The 19,190-nt window shown below is 42.1% G+C and overlaps 1 protein-coding gene across 1 annotated transcript in view; it reads left to right on the top strand.

Moving 5' to 3' along the window:
* Positions 1 to 5,708: 5,708 nt before the first annotated feature.
* The window catches only part of VSTM4 (V-set and transmembrane domain containing 4), a 34,807-nt gene continuing 21,325 nt past the window's right edge, over positions 5,709 to 19,190 (top strand). The window contains exons 1-3 of the mRNA XM_027648152.1: positions 5,709 to 5,794; positions 11,236 to 11,634; positions 17,755 to 17,823. Coding sequence (XP_027503953.1) covers positions 5,740 to 5,794; positions 11,236 to 11,634; positions 17,755 to 17,823 — 523 coding nt within the window. The 5' untranslated portion in view covers positions 5,709 to 5,739. The remainder of the gene's footprint in view (positions 5,795 to 11,235; positions 11,635 to 17,754; positions 17,824 to 19,190) is intronic.

The raw sequence follows: 19,190 nt of genomic DNA, 5'->3' as shown, positions 1-19,190 counted from the left end.
ACAAATGTGAGACAAGTACACTATACCTTCTGATTTTAGTTCCCTGCTTTTTGTAGTGTGACTTTCCCTGAGCCATGTAACACCAGCTGACAGCAACGACTGAGTGTCCCTGTGTGGGTGCAGTGACTGTTTCATGAGAAGCTTCACCTTAAAAAGTTCTCCTTCTGTAACCACCAAGCTTTATTCCTATCAGGGCCACATCCAGTACCATGGGAGCCACGCAGCCACCCTGTCCACAAAGGAGGAATGCACAGGCAAACATCTGTCTCTTTAGCCCAGAACAAGATGACAAAGGAGCACATAATGTGGGTCTGATCAGTGAGGCTCTGAAATACATCTTGCTGAGACAGCACATGCTGCAAACCATATGAAGCTGGAAAAGTCTCCTGGGAACAAAGTACTGTCCTTAAGTTTGCCCTGTCCTTAAGTATTTGCCAACTGCCACAGTCAGAAAGAGGGCACTGAGCTAGAGGGATCATTGCCTTGTCTCAACAGAGTAATTCTTATATCAGTCAGTCTCTTAGACTAAAGATCCAGAGACAAATTATGGATACAAAATTTTAAATATGATGCCGGCACAGGCTGTGTGGAAAGCACAGACCAAATTCCATGAAATAGGAGACTTTACAGATAAACTAAAACCCTGTGGTCTTCAGGAAATACTTCTTCTCCAAACCTGGCTGCAATACTTATCTGGGGAGGGAGGCAAGCCAAAACAGGTGATGGCACCATGCATTGTCAGGGCAACTCTCACTGACCATGAGGTTCTGCAGTCCATGCCCTCTCTGAGCTGGGCACAGTGGGATCAGCAGGCTCACAGTGGGTAGCTCAGAGCAAAGTACTGTCAGTAATGTTTTAACTGGGACAGGTGCCTGATGAGAATGCATAGCCAGAACATACTAATGCACTGAAAGGCCTTAGAAATCCATCTTAGCATGACATTTGCTCACCTACTGCCAGAAATAAGGCCAGCTAAAAGTGACATTTTTATATTTTTGGAGAACTGGAGCAGCAATGGACTTTTTAGTGGTCCTCAAATGACACTGCTGTATACCCCTAGATGAAGCTGAAACTATGTCTTTGTACATGATAATGTGCAGCAAGACTTAATAAGGTTTCAACTCTTGCATACACCTAACTATGCAGGTTAGTCTCCAAATACTCTTGCAAAACATCTACAAATCTCAATTTTTTCAGGATTAGCAGCACCCTGAAAATTGGAATGACCAAACTTGAAGCAAAAGCTAGGAAAAACATACTAAATCTCCTGCGCTTTTGTGCAGTCCCAAACATAATAATAAAAGTAGTAACAAAAGCAAGTTTTCTGAACAAAAAAAAGTGCTCTCATTTGAAGAAAGAGAAAACAAAAAAGACAATATAGCATCAATAATAAGGATTTCACTTATTGATGAAAGTATAGCTGCACCACAGCCACAAAACCTCAGATCCTATACAGATATATCATTCATTCATAACCCTTAAAGAAAAAGAGAATAGAAGAAGGACACCTTACACTGGGGGAAAGGAAATCTGCAGTTAACAACATCACCCTATCCAGCAATTTGCCAGTGAGTCAGAAATAAATGGCAATGGCATCGTAGCCCCAAACACGGTGTGAACATTGCATGACATTCAGAGACCTAAAAAGCATGACGCTTACATTTTGGAGGATCTAATGTGTTTTTCCTGTTGACATGGAGCTGGATCCACAAAACAATATTTCTGACATGTCAGTCCACAAAATAGCCATGGAAAAATACAGGGACAGAGTTTTTAATCCTAAACCATATTGTTCAGAAGCTCTGGACTGTTACAGTTCAAAGGTAACTTGGCCCATTAAATGAATGGGAATGTTTGGATACAGATCCAAACACCCTCCATGCTTGGCAATATGAATCAGTTTGGATCTTATTAATCTCTAATCACAAACATTAATTTTTAGTTAGGATTCCTTGGGCCATGGGAGCTACCAGCTGCTGGATTCTGAAGAAGACCGAGCCATAACTCATGTCTCCAATTACAAGTTTCAGGCAGGCAAGGTAGCATCTTTGCATGCTGCCTGGATGAGGTGTGGGAAGGTGATAAGCTGTAGTTGTCCTGATCCATCCAAGTAAAGATGAAAAGTTCAGAGACACAGTTTACTGCTGTAGGTGGGTACCAAACTCCCATGCATCACTCAGAACAAACATAACTCTCCTTAACAGCGTCCCAGGTATGAAAGCAGGCCCACCCCAGCCCATCAACACGTGGCGAGAGTTGCAGCCTTGCAAAGACCTTTTCCCCAGGGCTAGAGCACAGCCAAAGCAGCCCTGTGTGAGTTGCAGTGGATGCCACTGTGTCTCTCTGCCACACTACAATGCTGCTGTAAAGGAAAGACACAATTCCACTCACAGGAATCCTGCAGCAGATTCTGGAGGCAGATTTGTGGGTGCAAGTAAGACCTTTCAAAGAAAGAAGGCAGGTTAAGAATAGCCAGGGAGGGAGGACAGGAAGCAAAAGCCAAGAGGCTGTGGTTACCTCTCCTGACAGATGTGACTTTGCAGAGAGGCAAAGGGGATTTGCACAGCAGGTCTCACCCAGAGCGAGGGAGGCTGATGATTTCAATAACACTGCCCCAGGGAGCGAGGGGCTCCAGGCTCTGGCGAACAGTCAGTCTGAGCTGTGTCAGCTGCACCAGAGTGCTGATTAGGCACTTTCCTCATCAGAGTAGAGCCATTCAGCAGGAAATGAGGCCACATACATGCTGCCAGAGCTGAGAAAGCCATATCCTGCGGGTCAGAGGCTCCGCTCGCGTGCGTCAGCGCACTTCCAGAGCAGCTAAGGGAGGTGCACTGGTTTACAGAGAGAGCTGTGCGCCCAGCCTGTGGGAGAAAAAGGCAATTGTACTGCACATTCATTTGGCCTTTGGGATTTTTGGTACATGGGTAAAACTGTCAGGATGTCAGGTAAGTGGCACAAAAAATCTTGAATAAACATTTTACAAAAGCAGAAATATCTCAGCTGCAACAAGTGGGTGGAAGGGATGGAAGATTTTAACAGTGAAGTAATGCAAATCATGCAGTTGCAACCCTTGATGCTGGCTGCCCCAGTTCCGTTAACAAACCCTTCCAATCCAGGCACAAAGGAAGGTTACAGATCACCCATCTGCAGCACAGAGGTTACAACTTACTTGCATAAAATCATCCAACAAGTCAGCATTAAATCTGGGAAGATGAGAGGTCAGAAGTCTGTGTTTCTTCACAGCTCACTTGCCTGACTAGTGCTGTTTGGCTCATGAGTATATTCCAAGAGATTGGCAAAATGTAGATTTATTAGGTATGTTAGGTGCTGAGTTGCCTAATGAATGCTGCTAGCAGTACATTTTAGTGACAAAACGGAGACCTATACACAGCAGCTTACAGTCCTGTTCCAAGCTGTGCAAAGAAAATCTCTCCCTTGGTGAAAAATCTAAAAGGGCAGCTTCACCTGAGCTTATTTATGAAATGAAAAGTCAAAAAGATTTTCAGCACAAGCCACTTTTAAAGGTACATTTGAAACTTTAGAATAAATATCCTTTTGAGAATAAGAATGACTTTTTATGTTCTTATGTCACTGAAGAACTTTCAGAATGGGAGAAATAAACAAAATAATTCTACACAAAAACCCTGAACACACAGGGAACTGTCAAAAGTACAGAGATCACAAGCTGCAAAACAGAAAGAATATGTTTTCAGTAACCTGTCAGGCATAAGAGATTTCAGAAGTCCAGGTATGCCTCTGACTCTTATATTCTATCATAGGCAAATAGATTATATGTAACCTTCTCACCATTTAATTGATCTAGCTCTGTCCCGAAGCTCATTAGGGTTCTTGATGCAATTAAAGGAACTGTTAGTGCAAACAGTAATTGACAAACAACAACATTGATACTAATTCTCATAGTGCATCTTTCAGCTCTGTAGAGTCTAGGCACTTACATGAGAGCTTAGGCAGCCCTTATTGATACCTTTACACCAGAATTTTGTATACCCCATTAAGAGGTTAGCAGACTGAAAACACATATGAGAGACATGGAGTGAGGCATGATTGAGCCTAGCAGAATTATATGAGAAGGAATAAAACATCCATCCAGCCTAATATCTTTTCTCAAACAATGGGAAGCAGCAGATACTTTGGAAAAGAGTATGCAAAATCAGTCATCCCCTGTTTCCTCTCAATCAGCAGTCCAAGAACTTCCTGAAATGGAGTTTCCATCAGGACCATCAAAGTAAATAATTGCTGGTAGAGTTTTTTTGGTGAACGTGTCTGTTTGTTTTCGAATAGGATTTCTTTGATAGGATTTCCCTTTGCTGTATTAAAGGAGTAGATTCAAACCTATAAATTTTAATTAACTCCCCAAGCAGTATAACTTTTAACAACTCCTTCTGCTTCTTCAAAGCTGCTGGTTGCTCTGTGCATAATCCAGACCTGTCATTCTCTTGTGAGGAGTCTTTGCTGTGTGGACCCAAAAGTCTGTCCCTGGAGGAAACAAATTGTAACATTTTAAAGGCAGTGTTCAGTCTCATAAGGATCAGATTTAGCACATGCTAAATTATCTGTGATGCTTAAAAGCAGACATGTATTATCCTGCCTAAGTGATTACTAGAAGAGGGGTGGAGTAGCTAAATCCATACTAATTGCCCTATCCAGGGAAGCAGGAATGCCAAAGTGTTTGTGTCATCCACGCTGGATGCAACCCTAATATATAATCAGTCTTAACCCATCATACACGCTGGTAAAAGTATTAAATCCATGTCTCTGGGCATGTAGGCTTTCAAGTGATAAATGCTTCAAAAACAGCACAGGGGAAATGCTGCAAGGTGACAACTTCCCTTGTCCTTTCTGGCCTAGCAGTGTAGGACCATTTGGCAAGACAAGGACAATAACCTTGGGGTGATGCACCTTAAGGTGCTATATCAAATTGTTTAGACTTCTTTAGAGAGAGAGTAAATACCAGTGGTCAGTAGATGTGATGTCACAGTACAGGGCAAACAGCAGAGCCCTGAGCACAACGTCCTGGCATAGGTGTCTTAAACACACTACAGCATACTTCCTCATGCCTGCTGGCCATGCTCCCACCAACAGAGCCTACGGAAAGGCAGACAGCATTAATTAAAACAGTGAGGGAGTGGTGGTCCTGTTCCAGTTAAGGAGTGGGATGAGTGGAACTGACATGAGGGCTTGCAAAATTTTCAACACCTCAAGGAAAGCTGAGAGGATGCCAAATACAGCCTTCCCGTCCCAGCACTGTATCCCTCAGCCTCCAGCACTGGGCTGTCTCACCTGCTCGTAGAGAAGCTTTCTGTGCTCCGGGAGGGAGGGAGTTGCTGCTTTCCATCGACGCAGATCCGTGTCTTTTTGGCAAAATGTGTTTTTGCATGGGGGGGATCCTGGAAGCTAGAGATGGAGCATCCCTGTCTAGCCCTAGTACCACCCCACAGGCATGGGGTGAAGAGAAACGACAGGGAAAGGAAGCGAGAAAAAGAGGGGGAGTTGAATGGGGGGCAGGACAGTGGGAAGCGTAAAGGAGTACAGAGGGAAGGAAGAAAGCGGAAAAAAAAAAAAAAAAAAAGGAGGAGAAAGGGGAGGAGATGAAAAGCAAGGGGAGAAGGGAGGACCGGGAGGGGGAGAGGCGAGAGGCCCGGAGGAGAGGAGGGAGGCAGCTTGTCAGAGAGGGACAGGACGGGACGGGACGGGACCGGACCCAGCGCCCCCCGGGCCATGCGCCTCCTGGCCACGGCGCTGGCCGCCCTGCTGGCCACGGCCCCGGCCCCAGGTAAGCGGCACCGCGGGTGCTCATCGGCGGGCGCTCAGCCCCGGCAACCCCCGCCCGGGACGGGGCAGCCTCCCCTGGGCCCCCGGCGAGCCCCGGGGGTCCCCTCGGGCCGCTGCCGCCCCTGCGCGCCGCGGAGCGCGGTCGGGGTCCGGGTCCGGGTCCCCCCGCCGCCCGCACCGGGGAGGCGCTGGGACAGCGCTGGGGCTCGGGCGGCGGGACAAGGGCTTAGCGGGACCGGGGTGGGGGGAGCCCGGCAGCATGGCCGGGAGGGGCGGCCCTCCGCCGGTCCCGACCCCGCTGGTCCGCCTCTTTCCCGGGCTCCCGACAGCAGCGCTTCTGCACAGCGACCCGATCCTTTTTAGAAAAGAAAACCCCATGCAGAAATTCATGGAGATGGGTCCTCGGCCGTCTTCTGTATCAGGCAAAGCCGAGACAAAGGGAGGTTTGAGATTGGTTTTTTCCACAGGTGCCTTGATCCCATAGGCATCAGGTGGAAATGCAGCCCATAGGTCACTTGTAAAAAGCCTCCTCCATTTAAGACCCTATTGCCTCCAAAACCAAACGTGCATTGGACAGCTTGTGTGTCCTGAAGCTGCAAAACGGACACAGAGTCTGTATCTGAACTTCCAGATGCAGTGAGGTTAGAGGGGTGGGGAAGCCCTAGACCTTCAAGGTTAATGAAAGAGTTGAATGTAAATCTTCACCACAAAAGGGCATGAGATGGTGGAGGCAGATGTTTGGTTCAAGTCCCTCTTTAGTCAATGCAGAAGCTTTCTGTGAGGGGGAGTCTCTGACTTGTGAAACTTGAAGACAGATCTGTTAACTGAAAACAGCTGGTTGCTTTTTGGTGCTGTTGCTAGCCAGCTCCTAATTATTTTCATTTAAACAAAGAGCTTTACTTCTTCCTGGCTCATCTTTTAATTCTTTTAGTTCTTTTTAATTGTAGAGAAATCAAAATAAAGCAGGCTTTGACAGTAGCATAGTTTCCTAGAACAAACTACAACATGGATAAAACCCATCCCATATGCTTGTGGTCATGCAAATTTGAGATCAGAAGGTAACCATCCCAGTGGCATGCTTCTCTAGTCCCCCAGCTATCTATCAGTTCTCCCAGTCCTGAAGGGTTGGTTGTAGATTCTGCCTGTTGTTCTCCATGGAGGAAGGAAGAGTGGCCTATATACAACACTAAACCTGGACTGTGAACAGTTGTGCACAGGAGCAACTCCACCCGTATCTCCACTTGAAGTAACTGGGGTTGTCCCACAGAAACACAGCCATGCTGAAACTGCTCACCACATCTAAGGACCAAGCAGTGACTGTAAGGCCTTTGCCACTGTTCTAGCACAGAGAGGGGGGATAGCCCTGGAATAAACAAGTTTCTGGCTGCTAGAAGTATGGTTTGGTATTCCTGAGAGTGCTGTGAAAATTTTTTGCTATGTGATATGGCAGGCAGCAAAGTCCAGACCTAGCTAATTCTTGAAATTGAACTGGTCTAAGCAGAAGTGGACAATTTGCAAAATAGTAGGATTTTTTAAAACAGAGATTAGTCAGCAGTCACCTTTCCTGACTCCCCACAGTCTAGTGAGACATGCGGGTGGAGGGTACCAAAGAAGCAAACAGCTAAAAGGTTGGGATGGGGGCAGCTAAGTGAGCTGCTTGAGAAAAGCAGAGACATGTTTGATGATTAAGCACACTGTAAAGGAATCCTCAAATCTTTGACTCACTCTCCTCCCCCTTTCTATAAATAGTTTCCCTTTCCAAGCAGAAATAAAACTAAAACTCTTGTGGTGAGCTCCACCTGAGCAGCTACATCATGCTATATTGGGAAGGCAGGAGAAGGAAAACAGCGATTCCTCATTTGAAATAGCAATCCAAAGTCTAGAAATTCAGTGCTCTGTTGGCACACAAGCCTGCTCTCAAGTTGTGGAGAAGTCTCCTATTTTTGGCAAGGAGCCCATCACAAGGGTAAACCTCATGTTGAAACTGATCCAGTGCCTGCTAAGGACAGGAGGAATCTATCCACTAGTGTCTGGGAGTCCTGAAGAGGGTTTTCCTTTCCACATAAGAAGTATACGAACTCTTTCCTCCTAAATCCACCACTGTTCCTGCTTCAGTGGCAGTGGGAGGATTAAGTCAAATGGATACTGTTTTTCTGTTTTATATAAAGCATCACCTGACCCTGTTCAACATGAGCTGATATCATGGTAAAAGCATCAGGGGATTTCCAAAACTCTCCCCATTGCTGCACTTGTGCAACTGCACCAACAGCAGCCACAGAAGGAAGATAAGGAGATGGGGTCCCACCGATCAGACAACATGAAGGATGCAAAATTTGATATGTGCTTATAAAAAGGTATGCCCCCAGAGGAAAAGTAGAAGCCTTAGATATAAAATACCGATGTTTGTATGAGTGTAAACAGCTAGAAGGGGGTCAGAGACTCCACATACAATGCTGCTTTATCTTCTTGCAGAGGCTTCCATCATCACTATATCTGACTTCCTCTGTATTTTCTCTTGGGTACTTTTTGGCAGTATGTTCCACCTAGTTTCAAATTAAACAATGATTCTTTTGCCTTTTATTTTGGGACTCTATTTCACAATTACTCCTAGCCAGCTTTTTCAAAACAGAAGTTCACATGTCAGGAAAATGACATAATTGTTTTTCTTTACAGTTTTCATGACATGTTCATAATTTCAGTGGAAAAAGGTCTGTGTTTTTCATTTTCCCAAACCATAATTTTATAAATGATTTATTAAACATTTATTGCCTAAGGACTACAAAAAGTGTTGAAATTCTAAACTTACTCCTTATTTGCTAAGCAGCACAACCTTCAAAATTTAATCTTATTTTGATGGCAAAGGCAGCCATTTATGGGCTTCACATCTGCCAGTGAAGAACTAAGGTCAGGTAACTCCAGCGAGTAGTAATGGAAGTTTCGTGCTTAGAAAGTTTTTGGTGGGATTCAACCTTAATTTTAAATTTCAGCATTGTGTTCTACTTGTGTGCTTTCTACAATCCAAAATGACCTCTTTCTTTGACATTTGCATGAATTGCAGACACAAACATCAAGGAGAGATAATTTTGTCAATAATCACAGCTATACTTAGCTGTAGTTTCCCAAAGAGATTTTTTAAAAAAAACTAAACCATTTTTTATACAACTTATTTTCTCCTTCATAAATAAAAAAATAATGTCTACTTGGAAAATACACACTCTTCAGTAGAGCTTTCTATTGAAATGACACAAAAATAATTATTATACTATTCATTTTCAGAGAGTTCTCAAACGGTTGCAATATAACTTCTTTAATTTAGTGGATTTACTTTAAGTAAGGTGATACAATTCACTGCTTCATTTCACAGCTTCACTGGGGCCATAAAACCAGTATCTCTGCTTCCAACACTCCTTCAGAAATAGAATGGAAATATTTTACTTGCTTATTTTGAAGATAAATATGTGTTTGTGTTTCAGGAGCTGATGTCAGACAAGAGTCTCTGCCAAAATGCACATCCCCTTTGCTAAAATATTGCTTGCTGATGTGCTAGAAAAGTGTCCAAAAATGAAAATATCATTCTCTCAGAGTTGAAATTCTCGTCAGTATTTGAGTACAGTACAGTATTCACATAACAGGAAGCTTAATGTTCACAGTTTGGAGGACATTTCATGCTTTGCAGAGTGCATTGCAGGGAGTGCTTGCTCACTGCTGAAATGTGGTTCTCTCTCTAGTGGATGCCCTCAGACTGGTAGATTACACATTACAAATCACATAGGGAACACATTGCCACAATACACCATTGGTCAAAAATAGATCAGTCTCTGATATGACTAATAAGGACATTCTTGATATACATTGGGAAGGAAATAAAATGAATATTGATTCCCATGGCTCAGAAAAGCAGTGCAGAATAAACTGGTTAGGTCAGGAGAGGAAAATCTTCCTCTAATGACCAGCTATGGGCACTTCTTTCAACCTTCACCTGTTGTTAGAAGTAAAACAAAAGGCAAACAATTGGTCTAAGTGAGGTTCATAATGGAGGACATTAAAGACAAGAATCAGAAATTAATGGAACAATGAAATAATAATTTGTCCCAATATGATCTCATGTCATATTTTATCATGCAAATAATGTCAGATTAACTTAAATTGTAGTCAGAAGGACTAATCTGACAGATTTAGCCCAGGTTTAAATGACCATTTAATTATGACAAGGAGAATATTACTTAAAACAGAGGACGTGGGGAACTGTAGCATATAGGGGGTTCAGTGGTCTTTCAGTGACCATCTGTGGAACAGTATGATGTAAGGTTTGCACAAATAATGTCTAAAAGAAGTAGATGGAAGCATGCATGTTGAAACTGTGACCTTGTCAAATCAGCAAAAGACAAAGATAGCACATAGGAAAAACTGAGGACGGAGTACACAGGAGTGGAGCAGAAGTTAGTAAAGCAAAGTCACGTACTTGAGGATTAGTAAGAATTTCTTTGATACATTAGGGACTGAACCACAAATGACAAAGAAGAGAAAACACGCAAGTATGCTATTTATTTATAAACTGACATATAATCACATGCAGAAGTGTCATGAAAAAGTACAACATAATTCTAGGATATAGCAGGCAAGGTATATCCCAGTCAAATCTGAGAAATACTCTGAGTATTCCACAGGACATTGGAAAACTTCTTTCCAGGCACTGACTATAATTGCAGTCAATTACATTAAAAAATTTAAAATTATTACAATCAACCCCAAACTTTAAACTGTAACCAATGCAGAGAAGGGCTGCTAAGGTGAATAGGGAAAGGAAGACACTACTTACCAGAAGAGACTAACAGAGCTTGGCTTCTTCAGCTCAACAAAGCGAAGGAAGGCTGAGACACCAGATAATTGCTTTCTATATAGAGTCAGGAAGCAAGCTGAGAGAAGAAAACACTATTTCAACTTAAAGTTGGCACAGGAACAAATGGGCACAAACTGGCTATTGAAACCATTCTTGTGGGTCCCTTCCAACTCAGCATATTCTGTGATTCTGTGATTTAGCCTGGAAGCCCTAAGAAGAGTTGTCAGAAGAGCTGGTCATGGAACAGCTTTCCAAAAGCCATTCTTGGCTCTTGCTCCAAGCAAGTTTTAGATCAACATTTGTTCAGGCTGATGAAAGATTGCATGAAGTTGATCCTATGACAGCAGCAAGGTCTCCACATCAGCCCTGTGTTACTGATTAACAACAGCAAGAATACTAGAACAGACTCTCTGAAGGAGGGCCTCATACCACCTTTAATATTCACAGAGGAGCAGATGATTTCAAGTTATTCAAACTCATTAAATTGTTGCACTCTAAACAGATTCGATCAGTTTATCTGCTGTGGGCTTGCACGCTGGGGCAGATTATGGTGCTGTTGTGCCAATATGGAGGATTCTCATCATCTTTTCTTTTCTTTACAGATGTTTGTGAGGCTTTAAATGTGACGGTCTCTCCTGGACCAACAGTGCGATACTTCGAGGGAGATAATGCTACTCTTTACTGCCACATTTCTCAAAAGAGAAAGACAGACAATTTGTTGGCTGTGCGGTGGGTCTTCGCTGCATCACCTACCCAGGAGCATCTGATGATCAAAATGACCAAGTTTGGATCTGTCCAGTATTATGGAAATTATACTCATCATTTCCACAAGCAAAGACTTCATCTTCTTAAGGAGAAACATGGAACTATGTACAAATTTCTTATTTTAAGTCTCCAGCAAACAGATCAAGGGCGTTATATATGTAAAGTCCAGGAAATTGGCAAACACAGGAATAAGTGGACAGCATGGTCAAATGGCACAGCAGCTACTGAAATAAGAGGTGAGAGACTACGGATTTCAAGTCTATCATTTTTTCTTGTCCTGTGATCCCTTTTTGTTCTTGCAAGTTCATCCATAAGACATTTGAACTTACGTTATTTTTAAGTGTAATCTGTGGGTATGAGAAGAAAACATAATACTCAACTTCTTTACTTACTCATTACAATTTAAACATTATTCAACCCATAATAAAATGTAAAGAAGTGAGAAGGTTGGTAGAAGATAGTCTATTTCCATTGCCTTTTATCAGAATAGCAGTAATTAAAACTCATTTCCATTCAGCTACAGGTCTCTGGTGGGTTGACCTTGGCTGGACACCAGATGCCCACCAAGCCACTCTATCACTCCCCTCCTCAGCAGGACAGGAAGGGGAGAAAATAAGATGGCAAAAAACAATTCACAGGTCAAGAGAAAAGCAGTTTAATAAAGCAAAAGCAAAGGCCATGCACAGAAGCACAGGAAAACAAAAGAATTTCCCCTCAGCAGGTGATGTCCAGCAACTTCCCAGGAAGCAGGGCTTCAGCATGCATAGCGGTTGCTCCAGAAGACAAATGCCACAATAATAACTGCCCTCCTCCCCACCCCTTCTTAGCTTTTATTGCTGAGTAGACATCATATGGTAGGGAATATCCCTTTGATCAGTTTGGGTCAGCTGTCCTGGCCATTGTTATTTAAATACAAAGAGACAGAAATAGGAGAGAAATTAACTTGTTTTCTGAAGAATATGCAGTGAGTCTGTCAGAAATAGAAGCATTATATTTTAGATCTATGTTTTACCTCTCTCTCTTGCTGTTTCTCTTGCTCTTAGTTCTAGTCTAGCAGCAGTTGGTAAGTAGCACTTCTAGTATCAGTTCTGTACTATTGTTTATACCACTTGTAGCCAGAAAGCAGAGCTAGAAAAGCATTGACCAGCCTACTGGTATTGAACTTCAGATAAAATGACCAGCAATGAGTGATGGATGTGAACCAAGTTGAAAATGATCCATCTCTTTGGGATGGGTCAGCTCAAATCTTATGTTACCACATCCACACTTTTAGAGGTGGGTGAAACTGGATTTAGAGAACAGACTCCAGGCCATTAGTGTTAGCCGGCAAACTACCCCTTACCTGTGGCTTTATAAACAGAAAAGTTGATTTCCCAAAGGGTCAGCTCTAGAGATAATGCCAGAAAGCAGTTAAGAGTGTTTTCTCATTCACTGAATGAGTTCTTAAGTGCCTATAGTGAAACATATGGATTTGTCAGGAGTGCTTGGAAAAGCAATGGCGTATTCCAAGTAAGTGGCAGCAGAAGAAAAAACAATATAAAATGTTGTTACACCCCCTGTCATACCTCTTATCACAAAAAGCTACTCTGCATCCTTCATAGCTTCTCAGGCCATTGCTAATGTAGAAACATCTCATTGCTCTTCATAGCTAAAATGTGGGGTTTGGATCGATTTAGTCATTGCAAAGAAGGAAATTTGTAACTTTTCAGTCCAGTCCTTAAATATTACTTTGCCTCCAATTTCTAGTATGAGTTATGAATACATAATCAGGGTAGGGATTTGAGACTCATGACTTCATCATTTTCACATTATCTTCTCAGCTGTAGTACTTCTCTCTGCTTCAAATGTGACCCAAAGCAGAGCAGGAAGCCTGAGTCAAGGGAGAAGGCTGGCTAACCTGTAAACTACACCGACAGTATGCCATGTGAGGCATTTATCCTAATTCTAAATCCAAATTAAAGATACCAAATGCTATTGGAAAAATTACATATCTTTAAATGCCATAGCAACTGTTTTACTGCTTAAAGCCACTTTACTGGAAGCAAAGGACTGTCTTTACTAGCATTCTGCTAATGCGCTCTCAGTGTACAGAACTTGCTACACTTGGGAGGGAAGGCAAGTCTTTTCCAAGTAGTGATAAAGTTTCCAATTTTCCCGACAGGGAAAAGGCTTTTCAAGGAAATTTTATTCCAAACACATTTTGTATTTTATATTATGATCAGTTACACTTTTTATTGCAAAGGGATTTACTTATATTACAGTTAGATCCAGGATGCAACAAAAGGAGCAATACAAATTGCCTGAAGCATTTGGATACTTAAATTGTACTGCTTGTGCTTTATCAAATAAGGTAACAGTGTTCCAACACATCACAGTTACTGTGTTGCTTAACATTTTGTTCCAGTTAATATGTCTGCAGTTACCCCCAAATTCAAAATAGTATCTTTATGCTAAAGCACCAGGCAAATTTCTCAAGACTTTGCACATCAAGTGGATGTAGAAATAGCATAATCCCTTTTCTTTTTAGTTCGCACAGGAAGAGGAGGTCACTGTGTAAGACAGAAATTTCCAGAGAGAAAAGAAAAGGGTCATTCTGCTTCTTCAAAATGTAACTTGCTCTGGAAGCAAGCTGATAGCTGGATCTGTTGTATCTATTGCTATTAATTATATTGAGATTTTGTTATTTGCTAGCAAGTTTGCAGGTATAAATTTGTGTAGGCCATTAAGAAGTTGCAAATATATTTTGTTGAAACACATAAATTTATACAAATACACATACTGGAGTTGTGGAAAAATAATTGAGTTACAGACTATAGTTCCTTAATGTCTAATGATGGCAGTTAAAAGTTTAGCTACATATCTGGCTTCTATTTAGGGGCAGAATACATTTCTTCAGAAAAGAAGCCTCATTGATGGAGATACAGTCAACTACAGTGACTTTGCTGTGTTTTCAGTAGGTCCAGCTGAAATTTGAACTGTTGCAGTTTGCCCCTTTAGATGTGGGGAATACAAGACATCAAATAGGATTTATAAAAAGGCTATTGTTGAATCTTGTTGGTAAATCCAGGAGAAATCCATATGCTGATATTGCCAAGAAGTGTTTCCTACTTCAGCCTCTTCAGCCTCAGCAACATCTCCTATCTAAGCAGAGGCGAACATTTCCCCTTCCCCTCATCCTCTTATCAAAGTCATCGTTTCCTTTCCTGGGCTTGTGTGGTCAATGTTAGCCTGACAAGAAGTTAGTGGTCTTCATTATAGTACAGAATGCACCAGAAAACAGTTTATGTGAGACGAAAAATAATAATAAAAAAGGAGACATCAGAAAAACGTTCTCCCACTCCCTTCCTATCGGAAAATTCAAAATAGTCAGTAGCCTTCTCAGAACAATATGCAGCGTCTCCAAACCATCATTTATAGTCAGGTAATTCCTCAAGGTACTGCACATAGGAAGAGCAATACATATTCCAAATGGTTTACAATCCAAGAGAAGAGACTACTCCTGTTGGGGAGAAAAACATAGAAAATTAGACAGTCCAACTATAATCTTATTGTCATGGACAACAGAAAAAAGTAGAGATGATCACAACAATCTGTCTTATTGGGAAGTAAGTTTATGTGTCAGAATTTGCCACAGAAGAAAGTCTGAGTTCTGTTAAATATTAGTTTCATGTGACATTTTCTAACAGTAAAAATGTGGTAAAATATAGGAATGCAAGATTTTTTTCCTCAAAATGAACAACTGCCCTTTTTCCCAGAGAAGTTATTCTGAAACACTTGCCAAAAATCTATGCATGTGATGCTTCCATGAAACAAATTAATAGATTTGTTAAAATATTCAGGATGAGCTTCCTATCACAACTGAACAGATTTCATTAGTCCTAAAAGTTTTATATCCACTGAGTTAGCCCTACACCTCACATCCCTGCAGGGTACTCCTTAATGAATTCCCTTTCCAGTAAGATACTTGTTCCTTAATGACTTGCCACATGAAACTCTTTTGAGAAGTTCAGACCTCACTGGCAAGCTGGAGGACATCACCAGACTTCTATTGTATTACAACAATTGCTAGCAGAAGAAAAACCATGGATTAACATAAGTGACATCATCTAATCTGATGTCATAAAAAATATCAGCATGCATAAACAATGTGGCTGAGGAGAGCAGAGAGGGTTTTGAACACTGATCCAGCATTCAGAACATTTGTATTCTAGTGCTAGGCTGTACAACTGTTATGATATTGATAGTCATCTATCCTCATGAAAGAGAGAGGACAATTCTGTGCAAACTTGACAGCTATTTTCCCTCTTAATTGAGCTAGAACATTGTCATTCAGTCATCCCTTTTTCTAGGCTATAAAGGTGAACTGGTACAACTTGTGGGCATGCAATCTTTATTCTCAGGAAAAAACTGCCACATATAGGCAGGGGAATTATGCTGGCTGAGAGCTTGAGCTGTTCTGCATTCATTGGTGAACGGCCATTGATACAGCAATGACAGAGCAGTTTACACTAGTCAAGATGTTCAGCCTACTGTGTTCCTACATCAGAGCCAACGACACTGAGGATACGTAGATGTGTTCTGCTTTACAGCTCACGTATGCAATTTCTGAAGCATTTGGACAGTTTCAAAAAGTCCATGCATGCATGAGTGCATTTTTTCAGATAGGCAGGTATCATAGCCATGTATCTTTAAAAGGCACAGCATGGAAGCTGACTTTTGAGGAAAGTAAAAAGAAAAAGAACTTTTGTACTTTGGGTCTCTCACTGTGTTATTTGGGTGCTGTTGTAGGAATTGCAGAGCAGTTCGACCTGCTAAAGGACATCCACAAGAGCTTTGGAGGGAAGGCAAATTGGGCAAGATCAGGGCCTACAGAGTCAGTCCTGAAGCTGGGGAAATGCTATCACAGAATCACAGAATCATATAATGGGTTTGGTTGGAAGGTATCACAATGGGCCATGTGGTCCAACTTCACTGCTCAAACAGTGTCATCCTAGAACACATCACAAAGGATTTTGTCCAGCCAGTTCTTTAATATTTCCTGTGAGGGAGACTCCACAACCTCTCTCTGCAATCTGTTCCAGTGCTCGGTCACCTGCACAGTGAAGTTCTCATATTCAGGTGGAACATCCTGTGCATCAGTTTCTGCCTGTTGCCTCTTGTCCTATTGCTTGGTGCCACAGATTAGAGCCTGGCTCTATCCTTTTGACACCCTCCCTTCAGATACTTTCAGACATTGATGAGGTCCCCTCTCAGATCTCTTCTTGAGGCTGAACAGGCCCAGGTCCCTCAGCCTTTCCTTGTGAGAGAGATGCTCCGCTCCTTCAACCATCTTTGTTGCCCTCTGCTGGGGCAACAAACCCGCTCCATGAGCTCCATGTCTCATGTACTGAGGAGCCCAGAACTGGACACAGCACTGCATTGATTCATGGTGTTTTCCTTCCCCGGGTGCAAGACCCTGAATTTGCCTTTCTTGAATTTAAGATGGTTGGAGACCTGTCAAGGTCCTGTGCAGCACTTGGGGGTATCAGCCACTTCTCTCAGCTTTGTGTCATCAGCATGTTGGTAGAGTTTACTTCAATGCCAAACATTGCTAGAACAACTTCCATGTTTTTCTGAAAGAGCTGTGCCTGATGTGGCTGGCTCCCAGTCAGTTCTCAGGAAGTCTTCAGATCTATGTCCTTCAGTAAAGTTGCTGTTCTTCCCATTATTCTTTTAAACTTAACTTCTAAGACTTAGAAATACACTACAGTGTTAAAACTTCTTATTTGTAACTGTAAGGGAAAATAAATTCTTATTCTCTTGAGCGTAAGTTGTTCATCTCCTCTCTCAGAAGAGGTTCGGTCCAGAAACACAAACTGCAACCCTAGAGGTACGAGTTCTGAGTAGCAGAAACATAGAGGCAGAATAAAAACAGCTACATCCAGCATTAATGGCAGCTTTTCCCCTGGAGTACTCAGATCACCCCCACAAAGCCATTACAGACCTTACAAGCACATCACCACTCTATTCCAAGGCCTAGGTTCTTCTAATGCATATTTCAATTCTCTTCCTATTCTTCACTGCAATTAACTTTTGATTGAAGAGTCACACACTGCATCTTTCCCAGAATAAGAGGAGAACAGGGAGGCAGTCTCAAGCCATATGGCTCTTGTGGAGTGTGTCAAGCCATATACGATTGCTGGAACACATGTCTATAATGCTGTTGTGTAAATTGTTTTGTTGAAAGGTAATTATCTTGTGAGATAAAGTAAGATCTTGGTGCTGAAGTCTAAAGCAGAATACATTTACTTCAAGAAGTCCAAACTTTTTATGCCACACAATTTTTCAACTCTTGTTGTTTTTTGTTTTTTTTCCAGTGATTTCATCAAAATCTTCTGATCATCCCGTTTTCAAGACAAATCATGAAGCTTGGAAATTTTTTGAAGGTAAAGATGCATCTGATATTGCTTCTATACACAGTGCTAGTTTTGTCCAATGCTACAGGACAACTGAAGTGCTCCAAATCAGGACCAATTTTGCTAGTTTCTGTGCAAACCTGAGCCTTGCCTGAGAATCCATCCCCCAGAGTACAGGTACGCTGGACAAAAGAGAATGGAAGAGTCCAGCTTCAGTTTCTCATGTATCTGTTATGGTCAATGGGAATTTCACAGAATATTCCAAGCTGGAAGGAAGCCACAAGGATCATTGAGTCCAATTTAAATGAATGGCCTATACAGGGATCAAACCTACAACCTAACCTTGGTGTTATCAGCACCACACTCTAACCAGCTGAGCTCATCTCAGGGTCAGCAGCCTGTGCCTGGCTAATCACACAATGCAAATGCAGACCCTTATTCAGGAAGGTGTTCAGCATGTCTGCAGAGGTACCATACACTCTACACTTCTACTGGCCTTAGAAACTCCTCAGTAAGCATACTTTACACTGCAAGAGCAGCTTGAAGTTCCCTTGAGTTTCAAGGCAAGCAGTATTTTCTGTTTAGATTAGTGGACAACTGTTCTAAGAGTCTGTAATCCAGAATTTGCATGCAGTTAGCATTCCCTCCTCCTCCCCCCCACAATCCAGAGCACTAGTGAAGTGCCAGCACAGCACTTACAACTGCTGTGCTTCCTGTCAGGCAGGAGTGCTCGCTTGCAGGATGGCCCTGATTCTGTGGAGAGCCTTGCTTTTTAAACCATAATTTATAAACTATATTGTTGCACTGCGTAAGGGGAATGAAACACAGAAGTCCAGGTCAGGGGTACAGTTCCAGCAATGCTATTTTCTGCAAGAACACTTGACCTCTGAGGCTTAGTTTCCTCTCTGTGAAGCAGGAAAGAAGCCAATATTCCCCCCTAAGGACATTTCAAGACATTAATGGGTAGAGCATCCTTAAAGTACTCTAAAAAGAGTTCTAGTAAAAGCAGAAATAAGTAATTAAAGATTTCTTCTCCTTCTGAACAAAATACTTCATCTTGATCTGCCATAGTACAACTCCTATCAGCTCCGCTGGGAATGTGATACAGCACCTGAATGAAATCCATAAAGGGAGACTGAGGCTGTAGTTTTAAAAAGGGGGAAGAAAATCATACAAAAATTTCAAGCCAGTGTTGCCAGCAGAAAAAAGCAACTACACATCTTCTTGCTTCTTCCCCAGCCATTCAGCATTCCCCCCCACTGCCACTTTTCATGTTTTATTGTTTGGGTGTTTGTTTTTTTTCTTTATTGTTTTTTAAAAAAAAAAGGTACAGCTGTTTGAACTGGGAAATAATCCAACTGAAGTCCTTTTGGTTTTTGGGTTGCCATTCAAAAAAA

Source organism: Corapipo altera, unplaced genomic scaffold, assembly GCF_003945725.1.
Source record: "Corapipo altera isolate COAL_440 unplaced genomic scaffold, ASM394572v1 56, whole genome shotgun sequence".
NCBI lineage: Eukaryota > Metazoa > Chordata > Aves > Passeriformes > Pipridae > Corapipo > Corapipo altera.
Note: the sequence above shows the minus strand (reverse complement) of the source record. Positions and strands in the feature narration are given on the sequence as shown.